The 23,790-nt window shown below is 43.5% G+C and overlaps 1 protein-coding gene across 1 annotated transcript in view; it reads left to right on the top strand.

Annotated features, from left to right (window-relative positions):
* The window catches only part of LOC122539320 (immunoglobulin J chain-like), a 59,705-nt gene that overhangs the window by 4,936 nt on the left and 30,979 nt on the right, over positions 1–23,790 (top strand). The window contains exons 2-3 of the mRNA XM_043674024.2: positions 567–693; positions 1,962–2,042. Of these exons, the coding sequence (XP_043529959.1) occupies positions 567–693; positions 1,962–2,042 (208 nt within the window). The remainder of the gene's footprint in view (positions 1–566; positions 694–1,961; positions 2,043–23,790) is intronic.

The following is a 23,790-nucleotide window of genomic DNA, read 5'->3' as shown; positions in this document are numbered from 1 at the left end:
AATATTTCACTTCTTCCTTGGTTCTTAAAGTTTTAACCTTCTTCTTAAGCAACTCTGCAGTTTTCTTGATTGTGAAGGATATAATAATTTAATGATAAATCAGTTAGTTACAAGTTTATAATTTTAATCTCATGTAGCTTGGTATATTTTTTCTCCTGTAACATGATGATAATGTGAGGTAACTCTAGAACCGCAGCAACTTCAACGAAAGCAAATTCCCTGTTAACAGATGCTGATAAAACCAAGGGGTTTTGGTATTTGCAGAGCACTGGTCAGCTGCTTTTCCTCTCTGACCCTCCTGTTGGTGCATTGATGACATTATCCCCAGACCAGCAGCTATTAAATAGTTGTATTCCTTCCGGATTCACTTGGATAATGAGGGGTTAGTGGTGTGCATTTGCTAACCCAGAGCTATCTGATTTTCACAAATTAATATTTGCAGTTCTTGGCGATTAACATCTGACTGAACTTACATCTGGGCAGCCAATACAGGAAACACTAGTTCCTCATTTTTAATGATTAGTACTTCAGATTTAGAGAGTTTGTAACCATCTCTATCATTACAGCTAATTCAGAAAGGAATCTTCTAGTTTCGTCGAAATGTAAGCTTTTGGAGGTGTCATCCAAGATGATTATCACTGAACTGCCTAACGGTGAAAAAGTGGAACAACTGGCGAGAGATATAAAAATTATGTAAGTGTTATTGTTGATTTGTGATTATATTCACCATACAGTCAAATACGTGCAAACACATACTATTAGGAACTGATTGTAGGAAGTATGCATCAGTCACATTGGATGGCAGGAAGAGCATGCGTCTCCCGTCAGGGACTTAGGAAATTGGACACAAACCATCCCACCACCCTGTTTCACACAAACCAAGGCCAACACAAACCTGTCAGATTTACTCCTATATTTCTACTTCTATTCATAGAAAAATAAAGTTAAAATTCTTGGACGACCTTACTGCCTGATTAAAAAGTTTCAGTTGGAAAAACTGGAACATAGAGCGGCTGGTGGTTAAGTGGTTAGCACCAGTGACCTCACAGCAGGAGGAACTTCGGTTGGATTCCACCCTCGGGTGACTATTTGGGTGGAGTTTGCACATTCTCCCTGTTTGTGTGTGTGTTTACTCCAGTTTCCTCCCACATTCCAACGATATGCAGTTTAGGTGGATTGGTGATGGTAAAATATCTGTAGTGTACAGGCTAGATAGTTGAAATATGGGGATAGGGTAGGGGGCTGGTTTTGGGGGGGAGGGGATGCTCTTTAAAGGATTAGTGTGGACGAGATGGGCTGAATGGCCACTTTCCACACTGCAGGGATTCAAGTTTTCTATAAAAAGCAAGTACGCAGTTGCCTTTGCTGATTTAATGATTGTCCAGGTGCTATATGAGCACTGCGTGGAAGGTGTAGTGACTCTAAGACATACCAGACCATGGAAATACCTTCTACTGGCAGTTGATAGCAATTCAGTGTATCTCTGTTTGATCCATCCTATGACAGCACAGAGTTCTTTCCCTCAATACGTTATTCAAAATATAATCATTTTCTTTAATATAACAATGCCTGTTTTGAATCATAAAATTACACAGTCAATCGGTTTCAGTTGTGTGATGTGTCATCCAGTTGGTTTGAAACTACCTTCTTAGTCTTTGCCAGAAAGAAAAAGCCCAAACTGACTTTGGTTCAGTTTGAGTTACACTACACACTTGCCTCATTGAGAAATGTGAAATTACTTAAATGTAATATAATTGTAATTAACCTTTCATTTTATTAATTATCCAGCCCCCTCCCTGTTTCAGTGTTTCACTGTTAAGAAATGTTAAAAGATTGATTTTAATAAATGCCTGGATAAAATCTCATCAGCAAACAAAGATGTTCACACTTTAGTGTTCTCGGAGTATATACTGAAAGTTTCTGGTAATCTTTAGTGAATGTTAATTGCTCTTTCATTGCAGAGTTCCTTTGAGAAGCAGACAGAACATTTCAGATCCAACATCCCCCCTTCGGACCCATTTTGTCTACAAGATTTCAGATTTGTATGATTGCTTCTTTTTTGTGACTTTTGCAATGTGTGATTGTATGGACTTGAGATCATCATAACATAGAACATAGAACATAGAAACATAGAACATAGAACAATACAGCACAGAACAGGCCCTTCGGCCCACGAGGTTGTGCCGAACATTTGTCCTAGCTTAAGCACCCATCCATGTACCTATCCAATTGCCACTTAAAGTTCGCCAATGATTCTGACTCTGCCACTCTCACAGGCAGCGCATTCCATGCCCCCACCACTCTCTGGGTAAAGAACCTACCCCTGACATCTCCCCTATACCTTCCACCCTTCACCTTAAATTTATATCCCCTTGTAACACTCTGTTGTACCTGGGGAAAAAGTTTCTGATTGTCTACTCTATCTATTCCCCTGATCATCTTATACACCTCTATCAAGTCACCTCTCATCCTTCTCCGTTCCAATGAGAAAAGGCCTAGCATGCTCAACCTATCCTCGTACGACCTATTCTCCATTCCAGGCAACATCCTGGTAAATCTTCTCTGCACCCTCTCCAAAGCTTCCACATCTTTCCTAAAGTGAGGCGACCAGAACTGCACACAGTACTCCAAATGTGGCCTAACCAAAGTCCTGTACAGCTGTAACATCACTTCACGACTCTTGAATTCAATCCCTCTGCTAATGAACGCTAATACATCATAGGCCTTCTTACAAGCTCTATCCACCTGAGTGGCAACTTTCAAAGATCTATGAACATAGACCCCAAGATCCCTCTGCTCCTCCACCTTACTAAGAACCCTACCGTTAACCCTGTATTCCGCATTCTTATTTGTCTTTCCAAAATGGATAACCTCACACTTGGCAGGGTTGAACTCCATCTGCCACTCCTCAGCCCAGCTCTGCATCATATCTAATTCCCTTTGCAGCCGACAACAGCCCTCCTCACTATCCACAACTCCACCAATCTTCGTATCATCTACAAATTTACTGACCCACCCTTCGACTCCCTCTTCCAAGTCATTAATAAAAATTACAAACAGCAGAGGACCCAGAACTGATCCCTGCGGAACTCCACTTGTAACTGGGCTCCAGGCTGAATATTTACCATCTACCACCACTCTCTGACTTCGACCGGTTAGCCAGTTTTCTATCCAATTGGCCAAATTTCCCTCTATCCCATGCCTCCTGACTTTCCGCATACGCCTACCATGGGGAACCTTATCAAATGCCTTACTAAAATCCATGTATACTACTTCCACTGCTCTACCCTCATCCACATGCTTGGTCACCTCCTCAAAGAATTCAATAAGACTTGTAAGGCAAGACCTACCCTTCACAAATCCGTGCTGGCTGTCCTTAATCAAGCAGTGTCTTTCCAGATACTCATAAATCCTATCCCTCAGTACCCTTTCCATTACTTTGACTACCACCGAAGTAAGACTAACTGGCCTGTAATTCCCGGGGTTATCCCTATTCCCTTTTTTGAACAGGGGCACAACATTCGCCACTCTCCAGTCCTCTGATACCACCCCTGTTGACAGTGAAGACGAAAAGATCATTGCCAACGGCTCTGCAATTTCCTCTCTTGCTTCCCACATAATCCTAGGATATATCCCATCAGGCCCGGGGGACTTGTCTATCCTCAAGTTATTCAAAAAGTCCAACACATCTTCCTTCCTAACAAGTATCTCCTCTAGCTTACCAGTCCATTTCACACTCTCCTCTTCAACAATACGGTCCCTCTCGTTTGTAAATACTGAAGAAAAGTACTCATTCAAGACCTCACTTATCTCTTCCGACTCAATACACAGTCTCCCACTACTGTCCTTGATCGGACCTACCCTCATTCTCGTCATTCTCATGTTTCTCACATACGCATAAAATGCCTTGGGGTTACCCTTGATCCTATCCGCCAAAGATTTTTCATGCCCTCTCTTAGCTCTCCTAATCCCTTTCTTCAGGTCCCTTCTGGCTATCCTGTATCCCTCCAATGCTCTGTCTGAACCTTGTTTCCTCAATCTTATGTAAGCCTCCTTCTTCCTCTTTACAAGACATTCAACCTCCCTCGTCAACCAAGGTTCCCTCACACGACCATCTCTTTCCTGCCTGACAGGTACATACATATCAAGGACACGTCGTATCTGTTCCTTGAAAAAGTTCCACATTTCCACGACATCCTTCCCGGACAGCCTATGCTCCCAACTTATGCTCCTCAGATCCTGTCTTACAGCATCGTATTTACCCTTCCCCCAATTGTAAAACCTACCCTGTTGCACGCACCTATCTCTCTCCATAACCAAGGTGAAAGTCACAGAATTGTGGTCACCATCACCAAAATGTTCACCCACTAACAAGCCCATCACTTGTCCCGGTTCATTACCAAGTACCAAATCCAAAATGGCCTCCCCTCTGGTTGGACAATCTACATACTGCGTTAGAAAAGCTTCCTGTACACACTGCACAAACACCGCCCCATCCAATCTACTTGATCTAAAGAGCTTCCAATCAATGTTTGGGAAGTTGAAATCACCCATGACTGCTACCCTGTGGCTTCTGCACCTTTCCAAAATCTGTTTCCCAATCTGTTTCTCCACATCTCTGCTGCTATTGGGGGGCCTATAGTAAACACCCAACAAGGTGACTGCACCTTTCCTATTTCTGACTTCAGCCCATACTACCTCCAAAGGCAGATCCCCCTCGAACTGCCTTTCTGCAGCCGTTATACCATTTCTAATTAGCAACGCCACCCCCCCTCCTTTTTTACCACCCTCCCTAATCTTACTGAAACATCTGTAACCAGGAACCTCCAACAACCATTCCTGTCCCTCTTCTATCCACGTTTCCGTGATGGCCACAACATCGTAGTCCCAGGTACCGATCCACACCTTAAGTTCACCCACCTTATTTCTGATACTCCTTGCATTGAAGTATACACACTTGAACCCATCTCTGTGTCCGCAAGTAGTCCCTGTCAGTGCTACCTTCTCCACAGCCTCCCTACATTCTTGGACATCCTGACAAACAGCTAACCTACTTGCTGGACTACAAGTCCGGATCCCATCCCCCTGCCAAATTAGTTTAAACCCCCCCGAAGAGTGCTAGCAAACCTACTTCCCAGGATATTGGTGCCCTTCTGGTTCAGGTGCAACCCGTCCTGCTTGTACAGGTCCCACCTTCCCCAGAATGCAGTCCAATTGTCCAAATATCTGAAGCCCTCCCTCCTACACCATCCTTGCAGCCACGTGTTCAACTGCACTCTCGCCCTATTCCTTGCCTCACTGTCACGTGGCACCGGCAACAACCCAGAGATAACGACTCTGTCCGTCCTAGCTTTCAGCTTCCAGCCTAACTCCCTGAGCTCCTGAATGACCTCCCCCCACTCTTCCTACCTATGTCGTTGGTGCCAATGTGCACCACGACTTCTGGCTGCACACCCTCCCCCTTAAGGATTCTGAAGACACGGTCCGAGACGTCTCGGACCCTGGCACCCCGGAGGCAACAAACCATCCGTGAGTCTCGCCCATGTCCACAGAACCGCCTGTCCATCCCTCTAACTAAAGAGTCTCCTATAACTAGCGCTCTCCTCCTCTCCCCCTTTCCCTTCTGAGCCTCAGAGCCGGACCTTGTGCCAGAGACCCGGTCACTGCAGCTTACCCCTGCTAGGCCTTCCCCCCCCAACAGTATCCAAAGCAGTATACTTATTGTTTAGGGGAACGACCACAGGGGATCCCTGCACTGCCTGCTTCTTCCCCTTCCCACCTCTAACTGTTACCCAGCTACCTCTGTTCTCTGGCGTAACCATGTCCCTGTAGCTTCTATCTATCACCCTCTCAGCCTCTCGAATAATCCTCAGTTCATCCAACTCCAGTTCCAGTTCCCTAACTCGTTCGGTGAGGATCAGGATCTGACTGCATTTCCTGCAGATGAAGTCGGCAGGAGTATCGGTGGTCACCCCTACCTCGAACATCCTGCAGGAGGAACATTCCACTCCCTGCGCTGCCGTTACTCTACACCTCATCTCCAAAACAAGAACACTGAGCAGCTTACCTGTGGACTTTAAAGTTAGGTTAGAGGAGAAGGATGGGAGGGAGGCCTGGGGTCTAGAACACACCCACTCAAATATCAATCACTTACCTTCCCGACTAGCTCTGCGCTCCAACTTCACTTCCGCCCAGCTCGCGCCGCTCTCTGCTGTGAAAATTCAGACTTTGCTGTACGTTATGCATATTGTGTACAAAACAGCTCAAAAATCTACCAATAGCTATTTGGAGTAATTTTACCAGCTTCAAATGGGTCAGACCATTCAGAAATAACTGTATGATTGCTCGAATGGGGTATTTTTCGTGGAAGGTTAGGGAGAGATAAAGTGTAAACAAAAAGAAAAGGTATTTTGACAGAACCTAAGGAGAGAAACTGCCTTGATCGGAGGGTGCAACCGAAAATCATAGATTTCAAACCATTTGTGAAAGAACTAGAGAGGAAATCAGAATAAATTTCTCCACACAAAGATTTTAAGATCTGAACAAAGGCACTGGAATCAGATGCCTCAGGAACAAAAGTAACGACTGCACATGTCCTTGAAGAAGCTTAACTTTCAAAGATATAGAAAAACGTACTGAGCCAGGCAAAGAAATTTGACAACACTTCAAAAGAGTATGATAGGTTCATATAGCACAGGCCATTCGGCCCATGATTTACTGTATTCGGATGTTGGTTTAATGGAGGGCCAAGCTGATAATATTGAAGAGGAGAAATAGGGTTGAAGAATAACGAAGTAATGGTGACAAAAATGCCAGGATTCTCCTCAAACCTGCTCTTACTGTAACTCGATTGATGCAACTTTGCTGGAGGTGGGGCAGAAACTCTGGTCACCTGCTGGGATTGGGACATTTTCGGCGACTTTACCTTTCAGAAGAAATTCAGTTTTAAAAGCCTGAAAAATGGAAGCGCTGGAGAAAATGAGAAAGAAAAGCACTCGGGAAACCTGGGAAATAATGAATAAGAGGTCAGCCACTGTGCAACTTCAAAAAGAATTCCAGGGGAGAAAGTGGGAGACAACAAACGTCTGACAGCCGCCACAGAGCAATTGACTGAAGATAGACTGCCTGCAGCTGTATGATTGTATCATGGCTTTCCCAGCTTGTCAAGATTGATCAGTGAGAAATTAAAACTGCATCGGTTATAGGTGGAGTAGTACATTAGGGATATGACATTCTGGAGCAACCAGAGGGAATCAGATTGCGTGAGGAACCCACGCCTGTCAATTGCAATGGAGCAGATCAAAGTTGCACTGCCTGGCGAGTTCAATGGTTTCATTATTATCATGCCAGCTGATCATGTTATTGATTGATCAGATGCATTAGAAAGGGAAATAACACGAGAAGATGACACCACTTAAAGCGAGCCTGCAGTGTTTAAAGCTGGCCTGCAGTGTTTAACGCTAGTCTGCAGTGTTTAACGCTAAACTGCAGTGTTTAACGCTAGACTGCAGTGTTTAACGCTAGACTGCAGTGTTCAAAGCGAGCCTGCAGTGTTTAAAGCTAGCCTGCAGTGTTTAAAGCTAGCCTGCAGTGTTTAAAGCTAGCCTGCAGTGTTTAACGCTAATCTGCAGTGTTTAACGCTAGTCTGCAGTGTTTAACGCTAGCCTGCAGTGTTTAAAGCTAGCCTGCAGTGTTTAAAGCTAGTCTGCAGTGTTTAACGCTAGCCTGCAGTGTTCAAAGCAAGCCTGCAGTGTTTAAAGCTAGATTGCAGTGATTAACGCTAGTCTGCAGTGTTTAAAGCTAGATTGCAGTGTTTAAAGCTAGCCTGCAGTGTTTAAAGCTAGATTGCAGTGTTTAACGCTAGCCTGCAGTGTTTAAAGCTAGTCTGCAGTGTTTAACGCTAGATTGCAGTGTTTAAAGCTAGCCTGCAGTGTTTAAAGCTAGATTGCTGTGTTTAACGCTAGCCTGCAGTGTTTAAAGCTAGCCTGCAGTGTTTAACGCTAGCCTGCAGTGTTTAACGCTAGTCTGCAGTGTTTAACGCTAGTCTGCAGTGTTTAAAGCTAGTCTGCAGTGTTTAACGCTAGACTGCAGTGTTTAACGCTAGTCTGCAGTGTTTAAAGCTAGTCTGCAGTGTTTAAAGCTAGTCTGCAGTGTTTAACGCTAGACTGCAGTGTTTAACGCTAGACTGCAGTGTTCAAAGCGAGCCTGCAGTGTTTAACGCTAGCCTGCAGTGTTTAAAGCTAGTCTGCAGTGTTTAAAGCTAGTCTGCAGTGTTTAAAGCTAGTCTGCAGTGTTTAACGCTAGACTGCAGTGTTTAACGCTAGACTGCAGTGTTTAACGCTAGCCTGCAGTGTTTAAAGCTAGTCTGCAGTGTTTAAAGCTAGTCTGCAGTGTTTAACGCTAGACTGCAGTGTTTAACGCTAGACTGCAGTGTTCAAAGCGAGCCTGCAGTGTTTAACGCTAGCCTGCAGTGTTTAAATCTAGCCTGCAGTGTTTAAAGCTAGCCTGCAGTATTTAAAACTAGTCTGCAGTGTTTAACGCTAGTCTGCAGTGTTTAACGCTAGCCTGCAGTGTTTAAAGCTAGTCTGCAGTGTTTAACGCTAGCCTGCAGTGTTCAAAGCAAGCCTGCAATGTTTAAAGCTAGATTGCAGTGATTAACGCTAGTCTGCAGTGTTTAAAGCTAGATTGCAGTGTTTAAAGCTAGCCTGCAGTGTTTAACGCTAGCCTGCAGTGTTTAAAGCTAGTCTGCAGTGTTTAACGCTAGATTGCAGTGTTTAAAGCTAGCCTGCAGTGTTTAAAGCTAGATTGCAGTGTTTAACGCTAGCCTGCAGTGTTTAAAGCTAGTCTGCAGTGTTTAACGCTAGCCTGCAGTGTTTAACGCTAGTCTGCAGTGTTTAAAGCTAGTCTGCAGTGTTTAAAGCTAGTCTGCAGTGTTTAAAGCTAGTCTGCAGTGTTTAACGCTAGTCTGCAGTGTTCAAAGCGAGCTTGCAGTGTTTAACGCTAGTCTGCAGTGTTTAAAGCTAGTCTGCAGTGTTTAACGCTAGTCTGCAGTGTTTAAAGCTAGTCTGCAGTGTTTAACGCTAGATTGCAGTGTTTAAAGCTAGCCTGCAGTGTTTAAAGCTAGATTGCAGTGTTTAACGCTAGTCTGCAATGTTTAAAGCTAGTCTGCAGTGTTTAACGCTAGTCTGCAGTGTTTAATGCTAGTCTGCAGTGTTTAAAGCTAGTCTGCAGTGTTTAACGCTAGTCTGCAGTGTTTAAAGCTAGTCTGCAGTGTTTAAAGCTAGTCTGCAGTGTTTAACGCTAGTCTGCAGTGTTTAACGCTAGTCTGCAGTGTTCAAAGCGAGCTTGCAGTGTTTAAAGCTAGTCTGCAGTGTTTAAAGCTAGTCTGCAGTGTTTAACGCTAGTCTGCAGTGTTTAAAGCTAGTCTGCAGTGTTTAACGCTAGCCTGCAGTGTTTAAAGCTAGTCTGCAGTGTTTAAAGCTAGATTGCAGTGTTTAAAGCTAGCCTGCAGTGTTTAAAGCTAGATTGCAGTGTTTAAAGCTAGCCTGCAGTGTTTAAAGCTAGATTGCAGTGTTTAACGCTAGCCTGCATTGTTTAACGCTAGATTGCAGAGTTTAAAGCTAGCCTGCAGTGTTTAAAGCTAGATTGCAGTGTTTAACGCTAGCCTGCAGTGTTTAAAGCTAGTCTGCAGTGTTTAACGCTAGTCTGCAGTGTTTAAAGCTAGTCTGCAGTGTTTAACGCTAGTCTGCAGTATTTAACGCTAGTCTGCAGTGTTCAAAGCGAGCTTGCTGTGTTTAACGCTAGCCTGCAGTGTTCAAAGCTAGATTGCAGTATTTAAAGCTAGTCTGCAGTGTTTAAAGCTAGTCTGCAGTGTTTAACGCTAGTCTGCAGTGTTTAACGCTAGTCTGCAGTGTTAAACGCTAGTTTGCAGTGTTTAACGCTAGTCTGCAGTGTTTAACGCTAGTCTGCAGTGTTTAACGCTAGTCTGCAGTGTTCAAAGCCAGCTTGCAGTGTTTAACGCTAGTCTGCAGTGTTTAACGCTAGTTTGCAGTGTTTAAAGCTAGTCTGCAGTGTTCAAAGCAAACCTGCAATGTTTAAAGCTAAATTGCAGTGTTTATCGCTAGTCTGCAGTGTTTAACGCTAGTCTGCAGTGTTTAAAGCTAGTCTGTAGTGTTTAAAGCTAGTCTGCAGTGTTTAACGCTAGCCTGCAGTGTTTAACGCTAGTCTGCAGTGTTTAACGCTAGATTGCAGTGTTTAAAGCTAGTCTGCAGTGTTTAAAGCTAGTCTGCAGGGTTTAAAGCTAGTCTGCAGTGTTTAACGCTAGTCTGCAGTGTTTAAAGCTAGTCTGCAGTGTTTAATGCTAGTCTGCAGTGTTTAGCGCTAGTTTGCAGTGTTTAAAGCTAGTCTGCAGTGTTTAACGCTAGTTTGCAGTGTTTAAAGCTAGTCTGCAGTGTTTAGCGCTAGTTTGCAGTGTTTAAAGCTAGTCTGCAGTGTTTAACGCTAGTTTGCAGTGTTTAAAGCTAGTCTGCAGTGTTTAACGCTAGTCTGCAGTGTTTAAAGCTAGTCTGCAGTGTTTAACGCTAGTCTGCAGTGTTTAACGCTAGATTGCAGTGTTTAAAGCTAGTTTGCAGTGTTTAAAGCTAGTCTGCAGTGTTTAAAGCTAGTCTGCAGTGTTTAACGCTAGTCTGCAGTGTTTAAAGCTAGTCTGCAGTGTTTAACGCTAGTCTGCAGTGTTTAACGCTAGTTTGCAGTGTTTAAAGCTAGTTTGCAGTGTTTAAAGCTAGTCTGCAGTGTTTAACGCTAGTCTGCAGTGTTTAAAGCTAGTCTGCAGTGTTTAAAGCTAGTCTGTAGTGTTTAAAGCTAGTCTGCAGTGTTTAAAGCTAGTCTGCAGTGTTTAACGCTAGTCTGCAGTGTTTAGCGCTAGTTTGCAGTGTTTAAAGCTAGTCTGCAGTGTTTAACGCTAGTTTGCAGTGTTTAAAGCTAGTCTGCAGTGTTCAAAGCAAACCTGCAATGTTTAAAGCTAAATTGCAGTGTTTATCGCTAGTCTGCAGTGTTTAACGCTAGTCTGCAGTGTTTAAAGCTAGTCTGTAGTGTTTAACGCTAGTCTGCAGTGTTTAAAGCTAGTCTGCAGTGTTTAACGCTAGTCTGCAGTGTTTAAGGCTAGCCTGCAGTGTTTAACGCTAGTCTGCAGTGTTTAACGCTAGATTGCAGTGTTTAAAGCTAGTCTGCAGTGTTTAAAGCTAGTCTGCAGTGTTTAACGCTGGTCTGCAGTGTTTAAAGCTAGTCAATAGTGTTTAAAGCTAGTCTGCAGTGTTTAACGCTAGCCTGCAGTGTTTAACGCTAGTCTGCAGTGTTTAACGCTAGATTGCAGTGTTTAACGCTAGTCTGCAGTGTTTAACGCTAGTCTGTAGTGTTTAAAGCTAGTCTGCAGTGTTTAAAGCTAGTCTGTAGTGTTTAAAGCTAGTCTGCAGTGTTTAACGCTAGTCTGCAGTGTTTAAAGCTAGCCTGCAGTGTTTAAAGCTAGTCTGTAGTGTTTAAAGCTAGTCTGTAGTGTTTAAAGCTAGTCTGCAGTGTTTAAAGCTAGTCTGTAGTGTTTAAAGCTAGTCTGTAGTGTTTAAAGCTAGTCTGTAGTGTTTAAAGCTAGTCTGCAGTGTTTAAAGCTAGTCTGTAGTGTTTAAAGCTAGTCTGTAGTGTTTAAAGCTAGTCTGCAGTGTTTAAAGCTAGTCTGTAGTGTTTAAAGCTAGTCTGTAGTGTTTAAAGCTAGTCTGCAGTGTTTAAAGCTAGACTGCAGTGTTTAACGCTAGTCTGCAGTGTTTAGTGCTAGTCTGCAGTGTTTAACGCTAGATTGCAGTGTTTAAAGCTAGTCTGCAGTGTTTAACGCTAGTCTGCAGTGTTTAAAGCTAGTCTGTAGTGTTTAAAGCTAGTCTGTAGTGTTTAAAGCTAGTCTGCAGTGTTTAACGCTAGCCTGCAGTGTTTAAAGCTAGTCTGTAGTGTTTAAAGCTAGTCTGCAGTGTTTAAAGCTAGTCTGCAGTGTTTAACGCTAGTCTGCAGTGTTTAGTGCTAGTCTGCAGTGTTTAACGCTAGATTGCAGTGTTTAAAGCTAGTCTGCAGTGTTTAACGCTAGTCTGCAGTGTTTAACGCTAGCCTGCAGTGTTTAGTGCTAGTCTGCAGTGTTTAACGCTAGATTGCAGTGTTTAAAGCTAGTCTGCAGTGTTTAACGCTAGTCTGCAGTGTTTAACGCTAGCCTGCAGTGTTTAACGCTAGTCTGCAGTGTTTAACGCTAGTCTGCAGTGTTTAACGCTAGTCTGCAGTGTTTAGTGCTAGTCTGCAGTGTTTAACGCTAGATTGCAGTGTTTAAAGCTAGTCTGCAGTGTTTAACGCTAGTCTGCAGTGTTTAACGCTAGCCTGCAGTGTTTAACGCTAGTCTGCAGTGTCTAACGCTAGTTTGCAGTGTTTAAACCTAGTCTGCAGTGTTTAACGCTAGTCTGCAGTGTTTAACGCTAGTCTGCAGTGTTTAACGCTAGTCTGCAGTGTTTAACGCTAGTCTGTAGTGTTTAAAGCTAGTCTGCAGTGTTTAACGCTAGTCTGCAGTGTTTAAAGCTAGTCTGTAGTGTTTAAAGCTAGTCTGCAGTGTTTAACGCTAGCCTGCAGTGTTTAACGCTAGTCTGCAGTGTTTAACGCTAGATTGCAGTGTTTAAAGCTAGTCTGCAGTGTTTAAAGCTAGTCTGCAGTGTTTAACGCTAGTCTGCAGTGTTTAACGCTAGTCAGCAGTGTTTAACGCTAGTCTGCAGTGTTTAAAGCTAGTCTGCAGTGTTTAACGCTAGCCTGCACTGTTTAACGCTAGTCTGCAGTGTTTAACGCTAGATTGCAGTGTTTAAAGCTAGTCTGCAGTGTTTAAAGCTAGTCTGCAGTGTTTAACGCTAGTCTGCAGTGTTTAACGCTAGCCTGCAGTGTTTAAAGCTAGTCTGCAGTGTTTAACGCTAGTCTGCAGTGTTTAACGCTAGTCTGCAGTGTTTAAAGCTAGTCTGCAGTGCTTAAAGCTAGTCTGTAGTGTTTAAAGCAAGCCTGCAGTGTTTAAAGCTAGTCTGCAGTGTTTAAAGCTAGTCTGTAGTGTTTAAAGCTAGTCTGCAGTGTTTAAAGCTAGTCTGCAGTGTTTAAAGCTAGCCAGCAGTGTTTAACGCTAGTCTGCAGTGTTTAAAGCTAGTCTGCAGTGCTTAAAGCTAGTCTGTAGTTTTTAAAGCAAGCCTGCAGTGTTTAAAGCTAGTCTGCAGTGTTTAAAGCTAGTCTGTAGTGTTTAAAGCAAGCCTGCAGTGTTTAAAGCTAGTCTGTAGTGTTTAAAGCTAGTCTGTAGTGTTTAAAGCAAGCCTGCAGTGTTTAAAGCTAGTCTGTAGTGTTTAAAGCTAGTCTGTAGTGTTTAAAGCAAGCCTGCAGTGTTTAACGCAAGTCTGCAGTGTTTAAAGCTAGCCTGCAGTGTTTAAAGCTAGTCTGCAGTGTTTAACGCTAGTCTGCAGTGTTTAAAGCTAGTCTGCAGTGTTTAACGCTAGTCTGCAGTGTTTAAAGCTAGTCTGCAGTGTTTAACGCTAATCTGTAGTGTTTAAAGCAAGCCTGCAGTGTTTAAAGCTAGTCTGCAGTGTTTAACGCTAGTCTGCAGTGTTTAAAGCTAGTCTGCAGTGTTTAACGCTAGTCTGCAGTGTTTAAAGCTAGTCTGCAGTGTTTAAAGCTAGTCTGTAGTGTTTAAAGCAAGCCTGCAGTGTTTAAAGCTAGTCTGCAGCGCTTAAAGCTAGTCTGTAGTGTTTAAAGCAAGCCTGCAGTGTTTAAAGCTAGTCTGCAGTGTTTAAAGCTAGTCTGTAGTGTTTAAAGCTAGTCTGCAGTGTTTAACGCTAGTCTGCAGTGTTTAACGCTAGTCTTCAGTGTTTAACGCTAGTCTGCAGTGTTTAACGCTAGTTTGCAGTGTTTAAAGCTAGTCTGTAGTGTTTAAAGCTAGTCTGTAGTGTTTAAAGCTAGTCTGCAGTGTTTAAAGCTAGTCTGCAGTGTTTAAAGCTAGTCTGTAGTGTTTAAAGCTAGTCTGCAGTGTTTAAAGCTAGTCTGTAGTGTTTAAAGCTAGTCTGCAGTGTTTAAAGCTAGTCTGTAGTGTTTAAAGCTAGTCTGTAGTGTTTAAAGCTAGTCTGCAGTGTTTAAAGCTAGTCTGTAGTGTTTAAAGCTAGTCTGCAGTGTTTAAAGCTAGTCTGTAGTGTTTAAAGCTTGTCTGTAGTGTTTAAAGCTAGTCTGCAGTGTTTAAAGCTAGTCTGTAGTGTTTAAAGCTAGTCTGCAGTGTTTAACGCTAGTCTGCAGTGTTTAAAGCTAGTCTGCAGTGTTTAACGCTAGTCTGCAGTGTTTAACGCTAGTCTGCAGTGTTTAACGCTAGTCTGTAGTGTTTAAAGCTAGTCTGTAGTGTTTAAAGCTAGTCTGCAGTGTTTAAAGCTAGTCTGTAGTGTTTAAAGCTAGTCTGCAGTGTTTAAAGCTAGTCTGTAGTGTTTAAAGCTAGTCTGCAGTGTTTAAAGCTAGTCTGCAGTGTTTAAAGCTAGTCTGTAGTGTTTAAAGCTAGTCTGCAGTGTTCAAAGCTAGTCTGTAGTGTTTAAAGCTAGTCTGCAGTGTTTAAAGCTAGTCTGCAGTGTTTAACGCTAGTCTGCAGTGTTTAAAGCTAGTCTGTAGTGTTTAAAGCTTGTCTGTAGTGTTTAAAGCTAGTCTGTAGTGTTTAAAGCTAGTCTGCAGTGTTTAAAGCTAGTCTGTAGTGTTTAACGCTAGTCTGCAGTGTTTAAAGCTAGTCTGCAGTGTTTAAAGCTAGTCTGCAGTGTTTAAAGCTAGTCTGTAGTGTTTAAAGCTAGTCTGCAGTGTTTAAAGCTAGTCTGTAGTGTTTAAAGCTAGTCTGCAGTGTTTAAAGCTAGTCTGCAGTGTTTAACGCTAGTCTGCAGTGTTTAAAGCTAGTCTGTAGTGTTTAAAGCTTGTCTGTAGTGTTTAAAGCTAGTCTGCAGTGTTGAACGCGAGTCTGCAGTGTTTAAAGCGAGCCTGCAGTGTTTAACGCTAGTCTGCAGTGTTTAAAGCTAGTCTGCAGTGTTTGAAGCTAGTCTGTAGTGTTTGAAGCTAGTCTGCAGTGTTTAAAGCTAGTCTGTAGTGTTTAACGCTAGTCTGCAGTGTTTAAAGCTAGTCTGCAGTGTTTAAAGCTAGTCTGCAGTGTTTAACGCTAGCCTGCAGTGTTTAAAGCTAGTCTGCAGTGTTTAAAGCTAGTCTGCAGTGTTTAAAGCTAGTCTGCAGTGTTTAAAGCTAGTCTGCAGTGTTTAAAGCTAGTCTGTAGTGTTTAACGCTAGTCTGCAGTGTTTAACGCTAGATTGCAGTGTTTAAAGCTAGTCTGCAGTGTTTAAAGCTTGTCTGTAGTGTTTAACGCTAGTCTGCAGTGTTTAACGCTAGATTGCAGTGTTTAAAGCTAGTCTGCAGTGTTTAAAGCTAGTCTGCAGTGTTTAAAGCTAGTCTGTAGTGTTTAACGCTAGCCTGCAGTGTTTAACGCTAGTCTGCAGTGTTTAAAGCTAGTCTGCAGTGTTTAAAGCTAGTCTGTAGTGTTTAAAGCTAGTCTGCAGTGTTTAACGCTAGTCTGCAGTGTTTAAAGCTAGTCTGCAGTGTTTAACGCTAGTCTGCAGTGTTTAACGCTAGTCTGCAGTGTTTAAAGCTAGTCTGCAGTGTTTAAAGCTAGTCTGTAGTGTTTAAAGCTAGTCTGCAGTGTTTAACGCTAGTCTGCAGTGTTTAACGCTAGATTGCAGTGTTTAAAGCTAGCCTGCAGTGTTTAAAGCTAGTCTGCAGTGTTTAACGCTAGTCTGCAGTGTTTAAGGCTAGTCTGCAGTGTTTAAAGCTAGTCTGTAGTGTTTAAAGCTAGTCTGCAGTGTTTAACGCTAGTCTGCAGTGTTTAGCGCTAGTTTGCAGTGTTTAAAGCTAGTCTGCAGTGTTTAAAGCTAGTCTGCAGTGTTTAACGCTAGTCTGCAGTGTTCAAAGCGAGCTTGCAGTGTTTAACGCTAGTCTGCAGTGTTTAGCGCTAGTTTGCAGTGTTTAAAGCTAGTCTGCAGTGTTTAGCGCCAGTTTGCACTGTTTAAAGCTAGTCTGCAGTGTTCAAAGCTAGCCTGCAGTGTTTAACGCTAGTTTGCAGTGTTTAAAGCTAGTCTGCAGTGTTTAAAGCTAAATTGCAGTGTTTTACGCTAGTCTGCAGTGTTTAACGCTAGTCTGCAGTGTTTAAAGCTAGTCTGCAGTGTTTAACGCTAGTTTGCAGTGTTTAAAGCTAGTCTGCAGTGTTTAAAGCTAGTTTGCAGTGTTTAAAGCTAGTCTGCAGTGTTTAACGCTAGTTTGCAGTGTTTAAAGCTAGTCGGCAGTGTTTAAAGCTAGTCTGCAGTGTTTAACGCTAGTCTGCAGTGATTAAAGCTAGCCTGCAGTGTTTAAAACAAGTCTGCAGTGTTCAAAGCTAGCCTGCAGTGTTTAACGCTAGTCTGCAGTGTTTAACGCTAGCCTGCAGTGTTTAACGCTAGTCTGCAGTGTTTAACGCTATTCTGCAGTGTTTAACGCTAACCTGCAGTGTTCAAAGCTAGCCTGCAGTGTTTAACGCTAGCCTGCAGTGTTTAAAGCTAGCCTGCAGTGTTTAAAGCTATCATTCAGTGTTTAACGCTAGTCTGCAGTGTTTAACGCTAGTCTGCAGTGTTTAACGCTAGTCTGCAGTGTTTAAAGCGTGCCTGCAGTGTTTAAAGCGTGCCTGCAGTGTTCAAAGCAAGCCTGCAATGTTTAAAGCTAGATTGCAGTGATTAACGCTAGCCTGCAGTGTTTAACGCTAGCCTGCAGTGTTCAAAGCGAGCCTGCAGTGTTTAAAGCTAGCCAGCAGTGTTTAAAGCGAGCTTGCACTGTTTAACGCTAGTCTGCAGTGCTTAACGCTAGCCTGCAGTGTTTAAAGCTAGCCAGCAGTGTTTAAAGCTAGCCTGCAGTGTTTAACGCTAGTCTGCAATGCTTAGCGCTAGCCTGCAGTGTTTAAAGATAGTCTGCAGTGTTTAAAGCAAGCCTGCAGTGTTTAAAGCAAGCCTGCAGTGTTTAAAGCTAGTCTGCAGTGTTTAATGCAAGCCTGCAGTGTTTAACGCTAGCCTGCAGTGTTTAAAGCAATCCTGCAGTGTTTCAAGCTAGTCTGCAGTGTTTAACGCTAGTCTGCAGTGTTTAAAGCTAGTCTGCAGTGTTTAACGCTAGTCTGCAGTGTTTAAAGCTTGTCTGCAGTGTTTAACGCTAGTCTGCAGTGTTTAAAGCTAGCCAGCAGTGTTTAAAGCTAGTCTGCAGTTTTTAACGCTAGCCTGCAGTGTTTAAAGCTAGTCTGCAGTGTTTAACGCTAGCCTGCAGTGTTTAAAGCTAGCCAGTAGTGTTTAAAGCTAGCCAGCACTGTTTAACTCTAGTCTGCAGTGCTTAACGCTAGCCTGCAGTGTTTAAAGCTAGCCTGCAGTGTTTAAAGCTAGACTGCAGTGTTTAACGCTAGTTTGCAGTGTTTAAAGCTAGCCTGCAGTGTTTAACGCTAGTCTGCAGTGTTTAACGCTAGTCTGCAGTGTTTAAAGCAAGCCTGCAGTGTTTAGATTAGATTTTAGATTAGATTAGATTACAGTGTAGAAACAGGCCCTTCGGCCCAACAAGTCCACACCGACCCGCCGAAGCGAAACCCACCCATACCCCTACATTTACCCCTTACCTAACACTACGGGCAATTTAGTATGGCCAATTCACCTGACCCTGCACATCTTTTTTTGTGATGTGGGAGGAAACCGGAGCACCCGGAGGAAACCCACGCAGACACGGGGAGAACGTGCAAACTCCACACAGTCAGTCGCCTGAGGCGGGAATTGAACCCGGGTCTCTGGCGCTGTGAGGCAGCAGTGCTAACCACTGTTTAAAGCTAGTCTGCAGTGTTTAAAGCTAGTCTGCAGTGTTTAACGCTAGTCTGCAGTGTTTAAAGCTAGTCTGCAGTGTTTAACGCTAGTCTGCAGTGTTTAACGCTAGCCTGCAGTGTTTAAAGCTAGTCTGCAGTGTTTAAAGCGTGCCTGCAGTGTTCAAAGCTAGCCTGCAATGTTTAAAGCTAGATTGCAGTGATTAACGCTAGTCTGCAGTGTTTAACGCTAGCCTGCAGGGTTCAAAGCTAGCCTGCAGTGTTTAACGCTAGCCTGCAGTGTTTAACGCTAGCCTGCAGTGTTTAAAGCTAGCCAGCAGTGTTTAAAGCTAGATTGCAGTGTTTAACGCTAGTCTGCAGTGTTTAAAGCAAGCCTGCTGTGTTTAAAGCTAGTCTGCAGTGTTTAACGCTAGCCTGCAGTGTTTAAAGCTAGCCAGCAGTATTTAAAGCGAGCTTGCACTGTTTAACGCTAGTCTGCAGTGCTTAACGCTAGCCTGCAGTGTTTAAAGCTAGCCTGCAGTGTTTAAAGCTAGCCTGCAGTGTTTAACGCTAGCCTGCAGTGTTTAACGCTAGTTTGCAGTGTTTAAAGCTAGCCTGCAGTGTTTAAAGCTAGCCTGCAGTGTTCAAAGCTAGTCTGTAGTGTTTAAAGCTAGTCTGCAGTGTTTAAAGCTAGTCTGCAGTGTTTAACGCTAGTCTGCAGTGTTTAAAGCTAGTCTGTAGTGTTTAAAGCTTGTCTGTAGTGTTTAAAGCTAGTCTGTAGTGTTTAAAGCTAGTCTGCAGTGTTTAAAGCTAGTCTGTAGTGTTTAACGCTAGTCTGCAGTGTTTAAAGCTAGTCTGCAGTGTTTAAAGCTAGTCTGCAGTGTTTAAAGCTAGTCTGTAGTGTTTAAAGCTAGTCTGCAGTGTTTAAAGCTAGTCTGTAGTGTTTAAAGCTAGTCTGCAGTGTTTAAAGCTAGTCTGCAGTGTTTAACGCTAGTCTGCAGTGTTTAAAGCTAGTCTGTAGTGTTTAAAGCTTGTCTGTAGTGTTTAAAGCTAGTCTGCAGTGTTGAACGCGAGTCTGCAGTGTTTAAAGCGAGCCTGCAGTGTTTAACGCTAGTCTGCAGTGTTTAAAGCTAGTCTGCAGTGTTTGAAGCTAGTCTGTAGTGTTTGAAGCTAGTCTGCAGTGTTTAAAGCTAGTCTGTAGTGTTTAACGCTAGTCTGCAGTGTTTAAAGCTAGTCTGCAGTGTTTAAAGCTAGTCTGCAGTGTTTAACGCTAGCCTGCAGTGTTTAAAGCTAGTCTGCAGTGTTTAAAGCTAGTCTGCAGTGTTTAAAGCTAGTCTGCAGTGTTTAAAGCTAGTCTGCAGTGTTTAAAGCTAGTCTGTAGTGTTTAACGCTAGTCTGCAGTGTTTAACGCTAGATTGCAGTGTTTAAAGCTAGTCTGCAGTGTTTAAAGCTTGTCTGTAGTGTTTAACGCTAGTCTGCAGTGTTTAACGCTAGATTGCAGTGTTTAAAGCTAGATTGCAGTGTTTAAAGCTAGTCTGCAGTGTTTAAAGCTAGTCTGTAGTGTTTAACGCTAGCCTGCAGTGTTTAACGCTAGTCTGCAGTGTTTAAAGCTAGTCTGCAGTGTTTAAAGCTAGTCTGTAGTGTTTAAAGCTAGTCTGCAGTGTTTAACGCTAGTCTGCAGTGTTTAAAGCTAGTCTGCAGTGTTTAACGCTAGTCTGCAGTGTTTAACGCTAGTCTGCAGTGTTTAAAGCTAGTCTGCAGTGTTTAAAGCTAGTCTGTAGTGTTTAAAGCTAGTCTGCAGTGTTTAACGCTAGTCTGCAGTGTTTAACGCTAGATTGCAGTGTTTAAAGCTAGCCTGCAGTGTTTAAAGCTAGTCTGCAGTGTTTAACGCTAGTCTGCAGTGTTTAAGGCTAGTCTGCAGTGTTTAAAGCTAGTCTGTAGTGTTTAAAGCTAGTCTGCAGTGTTTAACGCTAGTCTGCAGTGTTTAGCGCTAGTTTGCAGTGTTTAAAGCTAGTCTGCAGTGTTTAAAGCTAGTCTGCAGTGTTTAACGCTAGTCTGCAGTGTTCAAAGCGAGCTTGCAGTGTTTAACGCTAGTCTGCAGTGTTTAGCGCTAGTTTGCAGTGTTTAAAGCTAGTCTGCAGTGTTTAGCGCCAGTTTGCACTGTTTAAAGCTAGTCTGCAGTGTTCAAAGCTAGCCTGCAGTGTTTAACGCTAGTTTGCAGTGTTTAAAGCTAGTCTGCAGTGTTTAAAGCTAAATTGCAGTGTTTTACGCTAGTCTGCAGTGTTTAACGCTAGTCTGCAGTGTTTAAAGCTAGTCTGCAGTGTTTAACGCTAGTTTGCAGTGTTTAAAGCTAGTCTGCAGTGTTTAAAGCTAGTTTGCAGTGTTTAAAGCTAGTCTGCAGTGTTTAACGCTAGTTTGCAGTGTTTAAAGCTAGTCGGCAGTGTTTAAAGCTAGTCTGCAGTGTTTAACGCTAGTCTGCAGTGATTAAAGCTAGCCTGCAGTGTTTAAAACAAGTCTGCAGTGTTCAAAGCTAGCCTGCAGTGTTTAACGCTAGTCTGCAGTGTTTAACGCTAGCCTGCAGTGTTTAACGCTAGTCTGCAGTGTTTAACGCTATTCTGCAGTGTTTAACGCTAACCTGCAGTGTTCAAAGCTAGCCTGCAGTGTTTAACGCTAGCCTGCAGTGTTTAAAGCTAGCCTGCAGTGTTTAAAGCTATCATTCAGTGTTTAACGCTAGTCTGCAGTGTTTAACGCTAGTCTGCAGTGTTTAACGCTAGTCTGCAGTGTTTAAAGCGTGCCTGCAGTGTTTAAAGCGTGCCTGCAGTGTTCAAAGCAAGCCTGCAATGTTTAAAGCTAGATTGCAGTGATTAACGCTAGCCTGCAGTGTTTAACGCTAGCCTGCAGTGTTCAAAGCGAGCCTGCAGTGTTTAAAGCTAGCCAGCAGTGTTTAAAGCGAGCTTGCACTGTTTAACGCTAGTCTGCAGTGCTTAACGCTAGCCTGCAGTGTTTAAAGCTAGCCAGCAGTGTTTAAAGCTAGCCTGCAGTGTTTAACGCTAGTCTGCAATGCTTAGCGCTAGCCTGCAGTGTTTAAAGATAGTCTGCAGTGTTTAAAGCAAGCCTGCAGTGTTTAAAGCAAGCCTGCAGTGTTTAAAGCTAGTCTGCAGTGTTTAAAGCAAGCCTGCAGTGTTTAACGCTAGCCTGCAGTGTTTAAAGCAATCCTGCAGTGTTTCAAGCTAGTCTGCAGTGTTTAACGCTAGTCTGCAGTGTTTAAAGCTAGTCTGCAGTGTTTAACGCTAGTCTGCAGTGTTTAAAGCTTGTCTGCAGTGTTTAACGCTAGTCTGCAGTGTTTAAAGCTAGCCAGCAGTGTTTTAAGCTAGTCTGCAGTTTTTAACGCTAGCCTGCAGTGTTTAAAGCTAGTCTGCAGTGTTTAACGCTAGCCTGCAGTGTTTAAAGCTAGCCAGTAGTGTTTGAAGCTAGCCAGCACTGTTTAACTCTAGTCTGCAGTGCTTAACGCTAGCCTGCAGTGTTTAAAGCTAGCCTGCAGTGTTTAACGCTAGTCTGCAATGCTTAGCGCTAGCCTGCAGTGTTTAAAGATAGTCTGCAGTGTTTAAAGCAAGCCTGCAGTGTTTAAAGCAAGCCTGCAGTGTTTAAAGCTAGTCTGCAGTGTTTAATGCAAGCCTGCAGTGTTTAACGCTAGCCTGCAGTGTTTAAAGCAATCCTGCAGTGTTTCAAGCTAGTCTGCAGTGTTTAACGCTAGTCTGCAGTGTTTAAAGCTAGTCTGCAGTGTTTAACGCTAGTCTGCAGTGTTTAAAGCTTGTCTGCAGTGTTTAACGCTAGTCTGCAGTGTTTAAAGCTAGCCAGCAGTGTTTAAAGCTAGTCTGCAGTTTTTAACGCTAGCCTGCAGTGTTTAAAGCTAGTCTGCAGTGTTTAACGCTAGCCTGCAGTGTTTAAAGCTAGCCAGTAGTGTTTAAAGCTAGCCAGCACTGTTTAACTCTAGTCTGCAGTGCTTAACGCTAGCCTGCAGTGTTTAAAGCTAGCCTGCAGTGTTTAAAGCTAGACTGCAGTGTTTAACGCTAGTTTGCAGTGTTTAAAGCTAGCCTGCAGTGTTTAACGCTAGTCTGCAGTGTTTAACGCTAGTCTGCAGTGTTTAAAGCAAGCCTGCAGTGTTTAGATTAGATTTTAGATTAGATTAGATTACAGTGTAGAAACAGGCCCTTCGGCCCAACAAGTCCACACCGACCCGCCGAAGCGAAACCCACCCATACCCCTACATTTACCCCTTACCTAACACTACGGGCAATTTAGTATGGCCAATTCACCTGACCCTGCACATCTTTTTTTGTGATGTGGGAGGAAACCGGAGCACCCGGAGGAAACCCACGCAGACACGGGGAGAACGTGCAAACACCACACAGTCAGTCGCCTGAGGCGGGAATTGAACCCGGGTCTCTGGCGCTGTGAGGCAGCAGTGCTAACCACTGTTTAAAGCTAGTCTGCAGTGTTTAAAGCTAGTCTGCAGTGTTTAACGCTAGTCTGCAGTGTTTAAAGCTAGTCTGCAGTGTTTAACGCTAGTCTGCAGTGTTTAACGCTAGCCTGCAGTGTTTAAAGCTAGTCTGCAGTGTTTAAAGCGTGCCTGCAGTGTTCAAAGCTAGCCTGCAATGTTTAAAGCTAGATTGCAGTGATTAACGCTAGTCTGCAGTGTTTAACGCTAGCCTGCAGGGTTCAAAGCTAGCCTGCAGTGTTTAACGCTAGCCTGCAGTGTTTAACGCTAGCCTGCAGTGTTTAAAGCTAGCCAGCAGTGTTTAAAGCTAGATTGCAGTGTTTAACGCTAGTCTGCAGTGTTTAAAGCAAGCCTGCTGTGTTTAAAGCTAGTCTGCAGTGTTTAACGCTAGCCTGCAGTGTTTAAAGCTAGCCAGCAGTATTTAAAGCGAGCTTGCACTGTTTAACGCTAGTCTGCAGTGCTTAACGCTAGCCTGCAGTGTTTAAAGCTAGCCTGCAGTGTTTAAAGCTAGCCTGCAGTGTTTAACGCTAGCCTGCAGTGTTTAACGCTAGTTTGCAGTGTTTAAAGCTAGCCTGCAGTGTTTAAAGCTAGCCTGCAGTGTTTAACGCTAGTCTGCAGTGTTTAACCCTAGTCTGCAGTGTTTAAAGCTAGTCTGCAGTGTTTAACGCTAGCCTGCAGTGTTTAACGCTAGCCTGCAGTGTTTAACGCTAGCCTGCAGTGTTCAAAGCTAGCCTGCAGTGTTTAACGCTAGCCTGCAGTGTTTAAAGCTAGCTTGCAGTGTTTAAAGCTAGCCAGCAGTGTTTAAAACTAGCCTGCAGTGTTTAACGCTAGTCTGCAGTGCTTAACGCTAGCCTGCAGTGTTTAAAGCTCGCCTGCAGTGTTTAAAGCTAGCCTGCAGTGTTTAACGCTAGTCTGCAGTGTTTAAAGCAAGCCTGCAGTGTTTAACGCTAGCCTGCAGTGTTTAAAGCTAGCCAGCAGTGTTTAAAGCTAGCCAGCAGTGTTTAACGCTAGCCTGCAGTGTTTAAAGCTAGTCTGCAGTGTTTAAAGCTAGTCTGCAGTGTTTAAAGCTAGACTGCAGTGTTTAACGCTAATCTGCAGTGTTTAAAGCTAGCCTGCAGTGTTTAACGCTACTCTGCAGCGTTTAAAGCAAGCCTGCAGTGTTTAAAGCGAGTCTGCAGTGTTTAAAGCTAGTCTGCAGTGTTTAAAGCTAGTCTGCAGTGTTTAACGCTAGTCTGCAGTGTTTAACGCTAGTCTGCAGTGTTTAAAGCTAGTCTGCAGTGTTTAACGCTAGCCTGCAGTGTTTAAAGCTAGCCAGCAGTGTTTAACGCTAGCCTGCAGTGTTTAACGCTAGTCTGCAGTGTTTAACGCTAGTCTGCAGTGTTTAAAG

Source organism: Chiloscyllium plagiosum, unplaced genomic scaffold (assembly GCF_037043375.1).
Source record: "Chiloscyllium plagiosum isolate Xiang-an unplaced genomic scaffold, Cpla_swu_hap1 HiC_scaffold_36, whole genome shotgun sequence".
Taxonomy (NCBI): Eukaryota; Metazoa; Chordata; class Chondrichthyes; order Orectolobiformes; family Hemiscylliidae; genus Chiloscyllium; species Chiloscyllium plagiosum.
The sequence above is the reverse complement of the archived record's forward strand: the minus strand, read 5'-3'. Positions and strand labels throughout refer to the sequence as shown.